A 12,226-nucleotide genomic window follows, 5' to 3' on the forward strand; every position below is an offset into this window, starting at 1 on the left:
TTTTGGAGGGGATCTGATTCAAGGGGCGTTTCCAGAATTCTTTTCTCTTTCTTGAACATTGTGAAATGGGGAGTTAGCTTTGGTGGGGTTATGCCTTCCAATCTAAAAGTGTCAAAAAACAGAAATGAAGAGCAGTGGTAGCAGCCAGGAATGATCCTGCACAGCATTCAGGATTAGTACAAATAAATCCCGTGTATATCTCATTGTTATTGCTGATTGACAGCATATTAATGATCCCCCTGTGAGTTTGAGACTGTGACAGCAATTCTAAATAATTGTCAAATTTGATCATTTAATTAGTAAATAAATATACATTTCTGGATGAGGAGCCACAACAACAGTGCCTTGTCTGTTCTGCTGCATCCATTCACTTCACATGTTGCTTTTTGTATCCATGGCCTGAGACACACATTCTACTTTGCACCAAATTACAATGAAATTCAAAAATGAAGTTATTTTTTTTAAATCCTAAAAACAGGATGGAAGGGGGGAAATTAATGAGCCAGGTCATAAAACATCAGGGGGCGTTCATGTATCCTCATCTGATGATTGCCGTCGTCCTAAAATAAACCATGTCACATAAGTGGAACTACAACCACACCGGTCACACTGCAGTGTTTTCCTGATACAAAGAAAAACATGAATGCCATTCTATCATCTTACCACCTGATCTGAAGCAACTTGTGCAAATACATGCAAGCAACTGCCTTAAAAGACACATCACAATGGTAGTTTTCAAAATACATTACCATCATGATTATTTTATTATCAAAAAGGCATTACATCTCTTGCTTTTTAAATCTTTTGGAGGGGACAATTGAAATAGTTACTACTATGATCTGTGTAAAAAATAAAACAAAACCAACAGAATGATCTTTACAAAAAACAGAGAGAATGCAGAGTCTGGTTTTTGGAGGAACCCAGGAAAAGATCCAATGATTAGCTTCCAACCATCCGACAAAAGTTGGTCACTCGGACCCTAAAAACAAATATCATGCGATAAATTCAGTGTACTACATTTTCTCCATACAAGTCTATATCACATTTCTTTCTATACAAGTAAACACAATCATACATATTGTCCTATTTTGTCTTAGGGTGGATCTCTTTCATTTTAAGGTGCTGGTTAATTTTGGGTCACAACTTTTTTTTTTGAATCTGTCAAACATTCATGTAACATGAGTACCCATCTGTGTGATGGTGGAGGAGGGGGCTGCTGTCGTGGCAGGTGGGGCCCAGTCACATGACTGGACCCTCGGTCCTTTGTAGTCTTCCACACAAATGCAGTGGTTTTCCACATCCGCACCAACAACAAAGTCTGGGAGGAAAGAGCGACTCCGGCTGTCGGCCTGACATCGCTCTGAGGTTCCCCTGCAGGGACCAGGAGTACCATCGCTTGAATTAAAGTCAGAAATAAAATTACAGCATTCTGTGGAAAGGGAAGCAGCTATCACAGGAGAACACAGCAGCTTTTTTTAAACCTAGGTTTTTATAAACAATCCAAACACTCCCTCAAAGATTCCTTTGCCCAGTTTTCCTCTGTGTCAAACGGAATGCAATGGATTGGTCAGAAAAAAATACATATATATATTTATTTTAAAAACTCCTGTAGGATAAAAAACTAACATTTTAACTTAGAAATAAAGTTGGATTATCTACCCCTTATTTTGTTCCTGCATTCCATCACTACGACATACAATAAGTATGAATTAGGAGAAGAACAAAACGGATCCTAACTGATATGACAAGATGAATGCAGCCAAATGTGGGGAACATAACTGGATTTCAAATTTATTGAAAAAAACAAACAAAAAAAACAATGCAGCACCATGATTCATAAGACCTGTATGTCTTAAGTACAACATCAGAAGTCTACAGTGGAGTTGTCCTAAGATGAATTCAAAACAGTCCAGTGGGGATGAGAGAAAAGAAGATTAAAAAAAACCCAGTGGAACGGACAGAACCGTGAGGAAAAAGGGCTGTGTCATGTTTAGTGAGAGAACATGGAAGCTGGTTATCATATGGAATGACCCTATTAAAGGAAACGCCCCTCCTCCTCCCCCATCTCTCGAATGTAACTCGAGAACGGATGATTAACACGATGCCTCTGCTTGTTATATTTCCCCCTTTTCCTAATCAAACACTTTTACTGCAGCACAGACTCATTTATATGCATCATTTATCCAACCTCGGTGCCATGACAACAGGTATGCTTTTTATAACTTTGTACATACATTTGTGAGGAAGTTTTGGCTTTTGACATTAGAGAGCCTGTTTGCACAGTCCGGCACATCAGCGAACACTGGGGACAATTTCAAGTTACAAGTGATTTCTTGTTTTTTTTTCCTCTGTGTTTTATCTAAATTGCTTTTTCCACTGATTCCATAATGATGTCCAAAGTCAATGATTAGCTTTGTGTAGAATGTGGTCATTTGTTTTTTTCGGAAAATAATGAAAGAAAAGACAGAAAATAAGAAAAGGAGAAATCCGTAAAGAAGTCCTTGCTCCTCTTAGGTCTGTACATTTACCCTCCTCACACTCCCTGAGCCCCATTTCACCACAGCTTCAGGGGCTGAGGGGGTACACAGCTTCATACACACTCACGCGCGCACGCACACACACACACACACAAACACACTTGAACAAGGTCCTAAAAGCTTCCTGACTGTGTCCTTACTCCGGTTCCCTGGAGGGGGGAGTGCTGGAACTGGCTGAGGCTCGTCCCTCTCTGTGGGTAGTGTGTCGATCCAGAGGCCGACAGCAGCCTGGAGCTGGCCTGCAGCGTCGCCTGGCTCGGGCTGCCCGATTTCAGGTTGCGAGACGCCTGCTGCTGACTCCCTCTGGAGGCCAGGGTGCCCGAGTCTATTTTACTCTGCCCATGGGCCCTGGGTCCTGGGGCGGGGGACCCTGCCGGGCCACTGCTGTTCAAAAGACTCGCTTTTAAGTGGCTGCTGCCATAGCCATGGCCTCTGTCCGGGTTACTGCTGCTACTCTGCTGGTGTAGAGACCCTGCGGGCGGCCGCGAGTCAGAGGATGAGGTGGGGGTGGGAGAGTGACTGGGGTAGGTGGATGGTGTATGGTCCTGGGATATTCCTGGGTGGGAGGGGTGGCGTGCGTAGAAGCTCTGGCCTGATGAGGGACTGTAGGATCCCGGGAATGGAGAGGTGGAGGTCTGCTGGCGGAGCGACGGGCTGTCAGTCTGCCGGTGGCTTTCTGATGACTGAACACAAAGAGACACACACTCAATACTCTGAGGTAATGACACATGTTGAAGATGTAAATTTCATGTCATACAGAGATGAGGCTAAAGGTGTGAATGATTTCAGTCACAAAATACAGGTGTTTATACAATTAGGTATTTCAGACAATGGCTGATGTGTTTAAGCTATCAAATGTTTTATTTCATGTCTGAATCTGCTACAGAGGCTGAGAATTTTGTGTGAGCTCTAGATCACCCTTTCAGGTGTCAGGGGGTCACTTTCATAGGTCATAGTGTGTGCTTTTATTCTGCGCTTTGGGTCTTAATGGGTTGAAAACTGAAAAAATATTGATCATGAGTGTTGACCTGAAACAATGTGAATATTTGTGTTTTCGAAAAGTGTGTTTTCGAAATGATTTACTTTGTAGACTTCCAGGATGTATAGGGATTTCAGAAAGACTCATCAGATATGGTTTTTGTTAATATTATAGGTGTAAAAATGCGTCCAATATGATTTAAATGCATCGTTGGCAAGGCATCATGGGTAACACATCAATTTGAAATCCTGCCGAAACGCACTCAAGATACGTTCATAATACACTGGCCTCATTAATAACAATGTTGAATCAAGTCTTGAACATAAATAGCAAATATCCAAAAATACCCAAACACTGATGGTTGAGGAAAAGGATCACTGCATACAGTGTGTCTACCTGGTGTGAGTACACGGAGGGACTGTATCTGTGGGGACTCTTCATGGGAGAAGCCATGGACGCTGCCTGCATCTCATATCGATCCCCATCTGAAATCACAGAAAAGGTGGATTAACTCCAGCACTGACAAATATATAATTATATACTTTAACCTTTAATTTAGTTTGACCTTTAGGTTTTTAATCGTCATACCAAACTCCTTCTCTGTCGATCCGTCACTCCTCTTATATATCCGCTCCATCTTAATGCTTCTTAGCACTCGCTCGAGGGCGCCCTGGCCTTCCCTTAGACGTTCAACAGTAGTGGGAACCATCCTTGGATAAGATACAAATCCAAAGGTTATCTGCCGCTCATCTCTGATCACAAACTCATCAGGAACAATGTCAGACAGCTTGACAGGTGAACATCTTAAAATTAGTGAGCCATCACTCTCAGGCCTCTCACCACTGGTTGTTGACCTGGCGCCTGGGCTGCGCTGACGGGCCCTGGTGGTCTGGAGGACTGACCTCCTCTATCTGTGGTATAGGGTTGATGTGTGTTGAGGAAGAGAAGGAGCTGTGTGGGGAGGCTGGAGGCTGCATCTGTTGATGGGAATGGGCGTGGTGGGATTCCTGGCTGTAATGGGAGCCAGGTCGGGTTGGGGTGCCACCCAGGGAGGAGCTGCTGCCAAAGGGCTCTGGGTCTCGACCGCTGCTCTGCTTCCTCTTGCGGTACTCCAGCAAAGACACCTGAGGCAGCAGAGGGAGGATAATGATTAAACAGCTGCTGCTGAAGAACGGACACACACTCTGATATGACTTCATGTCATTCATACAGATGTTGGGCCGCTGACTGAATCACATCATTCACAAAAACTACACTGAGTGATGGGCAGACTGCATGCACCACACCAGAGAGCACTCACCTGGAAAAAGTATTTACCACTATTCGGTATGACAAAAAGAACACCTTTATCACCATGGAAACCATCTCTGACGTGAAAATGATACTGTATGCATTTGGTTCCATTCCATGAACATTCTTGTAGCCATGAGAAAGACTCAGTGTTAATCTCTTTATTTGTTCTGAATTAGTAACATACAGCATCTGAAGCTTTGACAAGAGAGCAGGCAACTTTGAATGCACCACGCCATGATGCAACCACGCTGAAACAACAAAACAAACATTCATGTCAACGTCCACACAAAAATTTCGAGCACACACACAACATTTAAACACACCTCGACTCCTCAACAATGAGAATGAGAGCACTCGTCCCAGCTTAATGTTGTCATGACACAGGAGAGGCTTGTGGGAGGAGAGGGTGCGTACATGAAGGAGGGAAGGGGCAGGATGATGATACTGTCCTTGACATGGATGGCTCATGTCTGAATCTTTGTAAGAGTGTAAGATTACATAGAAAGGAGACTGCAGAAGGTAGTGTAGCAAGGAAATTACCATAAAGCACCAAGTATCAGTGGTCACATTGACATGTCTGCACATAAGTTGTGTCTCAATTTAGAGGCTGTATCATTTGGAGGATGCAGTTTACCTGGCCCACCACGACCACCTCCTCTGTGGGCCATGTAGACCACGGGCAGGACTGAAATGAGACTGTCTGGCCTACCGTGTCTCCGTGATCTGCGTCACCAGCTCGTCCTGCTCTTATAACAAAGCTGAAGTTGGACACGCAGAGAAAGTTTTTAATGCCCCTGGGTTTTGTGACCCTAATCCATCATTTAACCACTCATCCAAGAGGCTTCTTCAGTCTGTAGCCATAATACTACGTTTTCAAACTAAAAACGGTCTCTGTCCACACAAGCATTTTGGTTTCGGATCAGCTCAAATCGCTGTCCATACTAACATGCCTGAAAAAACATATCATGTGACCACTCGCATGCTGGTGAACACAGGAAGCATTCAGTTGTTAATTGCGGAATTGTTGCAGATTGCTCGAACAATAGCTCGTCTCCTACACATGTAATCAGTTGTATCATTGTCAAATACAGAATTTAACTGTACAACAGCTGTTAGCGAGGCAACAGGGTCACAAACGCTTGTAATTGATAATCCATGTAAATGGATGTACATGGATGTAGCAACATGGATAATCAATTGCGTTTTCTTCTGGAGGGGGGGTCATGTGATAGGAGGCAGACGAGCGGTTGTGAGTGTCTATCACTGTTTCCAAACGTCTTACTTTCTGCTAATTGAAACTGAAACACAGCCTAAAAGATTTTAATCTAAAATAGGGTCAATAGCGTTACCAAACTTGACGGTTTAAGTGGCTCTCAAACTGCAGAATAGTGTGGATGCCAGGAGCATCCCTAGCAGAGTTGATGCTTTTTAAAATGAAAACATAGTAGTGTGGATGCAGCCTAAGAATCTTCAAAGATATGATTATCTTCAGTTTAATGACATTAAAGTAAAATCACTGATCTCAGCAAGACCTTAAGTGTTAGAACCGCCAGTATAGAAATCTAAGCTAAATTTAATGGGACATTTGATCGGGGCTTAGAAGAGACATGGGACCTTCCCACGGTAGAACTGGATGGTCAGTTTGGAAAGAGCCATGGATGAGATGGAGAAAAGACGCATGAGCTTCATCTTGTCATGAACCACCAGCCTCTTGTCTTGATAGTGATGGATGAACCTTTTACTCACTTCAATGAGTTTGACTGAAATGGCAGAAAAAACCAAAACTCCTGCTCAAAACTATAGAGTCAGAGTTCAATGTAGGTTTGGAGGAGGAGAGGGTGGGGTGGGTTGTTGTATGCAGATGCAAAGAAACAATATTTACATGCACACTTCTAAAGATGTAGTTGTAGGGAGAATATTCACCATATTTTGTACTGGCTTGTATTCACTTCTTACAGCTATAGCCTGGTAATCTGGCTTCCCTGTCAGCAGACTAATGGTATGCTGGTTGGCCCTCTGCCTTGGAAGAAAAGTGGAAGAGAAACTTGGCAGAAAGTGTCAACTAACAGCGAGGGGGGAGGGAAGGGACTGAGGGAGAGGGAAGGGGGAGGGTCAAAGCTACAGAGTGGACATCATTTCAGATATACACAGGAAATGCTTGTATATGTTTCATTTAAATGTCTGATGCTTGTGGATGTGTCCGCCTGACACAAGGGACCAATTGATATATTTAAGACAAAGTCAATGGGCAAACATAGAGCAGGGGGAGAAGCACATCATGATGTTCGGCTTGTCAGTTTGCACATATCACACTCAAAATCATTCCAACTTGAGAGAAAAGATTAAACTCAAGATTTACCCAAAAGCGACCAAATAAAAAACTGTTCACAATCAGAATTAATAGTCGGAGAACTTGCCTTCCTCTTTTGTGGTGGGTTGCTGGTGTGAGGAGGTGTGCCACTGTCTGGGTAGCCTCCCCCATAATGAGGCTCACCGTAGGGTGACAAAGAGCCGGGGCCCATATCTCCCATCAGCCCCTGGCCACTTATGGAACTGTGGAAGGACTCTGCAGGGGAAAAGCCTCCTTCTGACAGGGACTGGCGGCAATCGGGGGCCACAGGGTTTCCCAGGTTTGCATTGAGGGGCGAACAGGTGTATATGAGGTTGAACTCTGTCCTGAAGGCCTGCTCCCTGTTTTGGGGGTTTAGGTCTGAGGGAGGACAGGACACTGGGTTTAGGGAGCTGGTCCCAACACATGATGGACCCTGGGAATCTGGGCCTGAGGCGCATCCAGGAAGAGAAAGGTCATCTGAGGTCATGGCCACAGGGCTCTCTAAACTGGAGGGGAGTGAAAGGTCTGGGAACTGAGGCCGAGGGACTTCAAAGTCTGATTGAAGACATGGCTAAAGGTAGAAAGGGACAGAAGAATGGAAAGACAAAACTAATCAGACAAAATTGGATTAACCAGTCAGCAGTATGCAGTTTATAACTGTTTATATCAGCAGTTAGGAGTTAGTGGCACAGAGCTGGGAACGTACCTCAGGTGAGATGGACTCTGGCCGGTGAACAGGAGACGCCTCAGGGGACGATATGTTCTGGAGAGAAGCAGAGGCTGTTAGAAAACTTCACATTGTCCAACACATGGTGTCAGAAAATATTAATTATATTGGAAAATCCACCCAGGTACATTAACGGTGTGCTGGTGTTGAGGCTAAGGGATGTTATCAAAGTGTTTCTTTAAAAACAAAGATTAATTTGGACACAAGCAGCAGTTTATCCTCAGTGAATAAAAGTGCCCAGATATAATGAGGCTGAATTAACTGACTTGAATCATATTACACATATGTGACTTCATGTTAAAATAACACATGATCTACAGTACATTACTATCTGCCCATCTGTAGAGGTCATGGAAGTTCAGCCACAACCCCAAACAAACCAGGGCAACTGACAGAGACTACACTCACAGCTGAGGATGAGAGAAAAGATTTACATTTAAAGGTTTCATACATGAACAATTACTTATTTAACTGGATATGTCAGAAGCTTGTCTTAACTGTGTTCGTGTGGGATTTGTGTATGACTGGTGAGGATGGATAGTAGTGGTTGTAGGTCCAAGTGGCTGTGCACTTACTTCGAATTGCAGCGGTGTGTTGCAGCGGCTTGCGGGTAGCGAGGGCATGGGTGAGTAGATCAGGCCATTGGGCAGCAAGGAGCCACAGGGGGTATGGAGCAGCGGGTGGAGGGATTCCTCTGGGAGTGGCGGCGTGATGGGTGACAGTGGGCGAAGCAGGTTGTCTGAGGGTGCTGGTGTCTCTGCCACATACTTGGAGAGGCGCTTTTTAAACGGAGGATTGAGTTCTATGATTTTAAAGACATGAAGAGAGTCAATTAGTTTGGATCTACAGTAGCAAGAAAAAGTAAGTGAACCTGCATGTTTAAATATAGTCAGATCTTCACCAAATTACAACAATGAACAAGAGTCTACTAGAGAATGACTTCACACAAGGAAAAGTTTGTGCTGCAGTGTCTCAATCAGAGCTCAGACATTAACTAAACACAGAAGGCATGGAATGAGCTCAAGAGAAAAATTCACAGCAGAAATTGTGAGAGCGCATCTAAGCTGAATCAGCTCTGTATTAAGAACGTTCTCCTTTCTCCGCAGTGCAGGTCTGATGTACAGGTTGTTGCTGATAAATAAGGTTTTGGGATGTTGTGAATGTTTTGAAGGTTCACATACATTTCCTTGTCACTGTATAGGATCTAAATCTCTTTTTCCACCATTAGTGTATGCAGCAGAAAATAAAGCACCTTGACTGGGTATGCACATACCAGTAGACAGGGGGTTGGGGGTGGATCTGCTACTGGTACTTTGCTGAGAGGAGGTGGACTCTGTGCCATCTTCCATACTGACTGAACAGCTTTCATCCTCCACCTGCTTTATCCATCTCTGTGTCAAAAGATGATTAATGTCTGGTTAAAAATAAAAACTGACAGATTTGTTTAGACTAAATAAGCTTATTTAGGCTTCACATACAAAAATATCTATTCAACTTGATAAAATACCTCAGAAAATCAGTGGGTAACATATTTCATAGTGTGTGCCTGCACGTCTCATTCAATTAAATTTGTACTTAAAACCAAACTACATCACCTCAAAGCACTCTACATAGTAAAGGTGAGAACTTTTTTTTTTAAATTATATAAAAATCCAACAGTTGTCATGTGTCTTGATGGACAGGTTAAATTCATTTCATGAACAATTTAAGGAAAAAAGAACAGAATATGATGCTTTGCTGCATCACTTACCTTTTTGTAGCAGCCGTAAGTGCCATCCATTTGGAGTGGGCGGGGCCTGCGTCTCTCTGGGTTAAAGGGGGAGCCGAAGCGGACGTAGTGTCTCGGTGTGGTGCAAATGAGCGATGAGTGGGAGAGACCTGGCAGCATATTGAGGGTGGTGGCCAGCACCGTGGGGTCAGTGGTTATCCTCAGGGGGCGCTCAATGGGCACCTCTTGCTGGATCTTCTCCCCTCCAGGGATCTTGTCATTCAGCCACTCAGTCACAAGGTACTGAAAATACAAAAAGGTGATTAAAAAAGATTGACTTGACCACAGATTAGCCAAAATCCTAGTAATAATTGTATGTTGACTAACCTTCTTGGTTTTGGGGTAGCGCAAGTTGCCTCTATTTATACAGTTTAGACCCTGTCCATCTCCATCAAGGAGATGACCCCCTAGACTGCTCTCTCCATGGCCATGTTCACCACCATATGGACCCTGAGATCCCTCCTCATCCAGAGCCGCCCCTTGCTCAGCTGATGACGGCATAGCCGCCGATGCTGCAGCTGCGGCAGCTGCTGCTGCCTGCTGGGCGAGAGCTTGACGCTGCCGCCGGGCCCGCTGCGATGAGCTTGACCGGTAGCGAGAGATACGACTTTTGGGCCGAGGCTTGGTAGGTCGCGCAGGTTTAGAGGGGGCAACTGGGGTAGTGGGGTAGGGTAATGAGGTCTTTTCTTCAATAGATGGCGCTTCCTGTAACAGAATAGGGCAAGAGTAGAGTTTATATAAAAAAGAAACATTAATGGAATATTACAGATAAATAAGTAACTACTTGCTCACTGACCATTACATAGGTAGTACGTCGCGTGCTGACCCCAACACCTGTGCTGTGGGGTATTGGCGTGTTCCCTGCAGGGTTTCCTGCCCCATCTTCAGTTTCTACACCCTCCTCCTTTATCTCTGTTCCTCCCACTCTCCTCCGCCTCCTCTCCAGGATGTTTAATGTCTACACGAACAGACAGAGGCACAAGAGATGAGTTACACAGGCAGAGAATTCCCTGAAACATAGTCTTCTGAATGACAGAAGGATTCCAGTTCAGATAATACATCAGTCACACTAGACAGCGGTATTAAGGGAAATATTTAAAATGGCGTACTTTTTTACTGGAGATGGTGACCCCATTTTCATCCACCTCTCCATCCTCTCCCTCTTCCACCTTCATCTCATCCATTAGACTCTCCTAATGCACAGTTAGGGAAAACACCAAAGATTAAGTACAAGAAGTATTTGGCAACAATAGGTATATGATTTACATTTGTGTACAATAAGCGTGTCTGGTTCCATTAATGTACATTTAAAAACTAAAGGCCCAGTTTTACTGTCCATTTGTCAAAAATGTATCTTAAACAAAAGCTACACACAAACACACCTCTGCATCACTTGTCCCCTGCAGCTCTCTGGCCTCCTGGTGCTCATCTAGGGTCTGGTTGCTATCGCTGGCAAGGCCACCCTCCATTTCCCTCCTCCGAGCTTTTCTCCGCCGGGTCTCGGCACCAATCAGAGGAGAGGGAGGCAGCAGAGAAGGGGGACTCAAAAAGTTCTCTCTGGGGGTCAGGTTGTGCTTCTGCACCGGGCAATTCTGGTTGCCCTTATGGCAGGCACAATCCACTTTGTAATTACTGGTGGTTTGGGACCAAGATGAGAAAATTAGATGATAGACAATGCCAGATGTGAAACAGTAACCAGACAGATTTCAGGTCAAATAAAAGCTTTACACCTGACACCAACATGATTTGTATTCATATTATCTACTTGATGTTTCTAGAAAGGAATTGCCTACTTGTGATAGGGGATCAGTACTGACCAGCTATTAAACTCATAGTCAAATCCAATGGTGACCTCAGCGTCCTTTGTGATTTGACTGACAGCATAGATGCAGAGATGGATCATACCCTCAGCAATCATATGTCGGACCTGTGGAAGGCAACAGAGGAAAATTTTAGAAGAGAGAGCACCCTGATGATACAATTTCACACTTGAAAAAAAATGTTTGCCTCATTTACTGACATATATTTGAATTTAAGAAAAGCTTAATGACTGACCTCAGCGTTGGGGGTACAGGACCTTCTGATGAAGCGTGCGTCATTTCCAAAGGTCCGTGCATCAACACACATCTCGACATCGTTACATTTTGAGTAAAACAGCACAAAAGGGTAGGGTCTGGAAAAACATAAAGACAATGTTATCAAAAACAGGAACTGTTTTATTAGTCTCAAAATACATGTGAGAAAACAATGGACCTTGAGGAAGTATAAAGCTGTATTTGGACACAAATCCTACACTAATTATAGCCCATTACTCATATACTGTGATGTCTTACTTTTTAAAGAAGTGCCCGTTGAGTTCAAACTGTTGTTTGAGCATGACCTTTCCCCGATATTCAATAATGAGCGTGTCTGGTTCCAGGTTCTTGGCTGCTCGGAGGATCTTCCTGTGTTTCTGCACCCGTGTTACCCGCCCTAACTGGAGCTACAAAACACCAATCACAAATCATTATTTGCTAAATGTTGAAAGCATCACAAGATTACTACAGAATAGTAATCAGGGTGTTATTATAGGCTTCTTTTTGCTCAACAC

General features: G+C 43.9%; 1 protein-coding gene across 5 annotated transcripts in view; it reads right to left on the reverse strand.

Moving 5' to 3' along the window:
• Window positions 1–708: 708 nt before the first annotated feature.
• Window positions 709–12,226, reverse strand: part of setd5 (SET domain containing 5) — a 29,686-nt gene continuing 18,168 nt past the window's right edge. For 3 of the 5 annotated variants that reach the window (XM_020086474.2, XM_020086473.2, XM_069513723.1), the window contains 17 exons: window positions 11,970–12,118; window positions 11,692–11,809; window positions 11,454–11,563; window positions 11,019–11,268; window positions 10,746–10,829; window positions 10,433–10,594; window positions 9,964–10,341; window positions 9,619–9,879; window positions 9,142–9,259; window positions 8,444–8,670; window positions 7,848–7,904; window positions 7,227–7,712; window positions 6,733–6,825; window positions 4,357–4,640; window positions 4,105–4,226; window positions 3,913–4,001; window positions 709–3,220 (listed from right to left, as the gene is read on the reverse strand). In XM_020086474.2, the coding sequence (XP_019942033.2) occupies window positions 2,651–3,220; window positions 3,913–4,001; window positions 4,105–4,226; window positions 4,357–4,640; window positions 6,733–6,825; window positions 7,227–7,712; window positions 7,848–7,904; window positions 8,444–8,670; window positions 9,142–9,259; window positions 9,619–9,879; window positions 9,964–10,341; window positions 10,433–10,594; window positions 10,746–10,829; window positions 11,019–11,268; window positions 11,454–11,563; window positions 11,692–11,809; window positions 11,970–12,118 (3,558 nt within the window). In that variant the 3' untranslated portion in view covers window positions 709–2,650. The remainder of the gene's footprint in view (window positions 3,221–3,912; window positions 4,002–4,104; window positions 4,227–4,356; window positions 4,641–6,732; window positions 6,826–7,226; window positions 7,713–7,847; window positions 7,905–8,443; window positions 8,671–9,141; window positions 9,260–9,618; window positions 9,880–9,963; window positions 10,342–10,432; window positions 10,595–10,745; window positions 10,830–11,018; window positions 11,269–11,453; window positions 11,564–11,691; window positions 11,810–11,969; window positions 12,119–12,226) is intronic. The other 2 variants (XM_020086475.2, XM_020086476.2) reach the window with 2 other exon arrangements.

The sequence above is a fragment of the Paralichthys olivaceus genome, chromosome 2, assembly GCF_024713975.1.
Source record: "Paralichthys olivaceus isolate ysfri-2021 chromosome 2, ASM2471397v2, whole genome shotgun sequence".
NCBI classification, from domain to species: Eukaryota; Metazoa; Chordata; class Actinopteri; order Pleuronectiformes; family Paralichthyidae; genus Paralichthys; species Paralichthys olivaceus.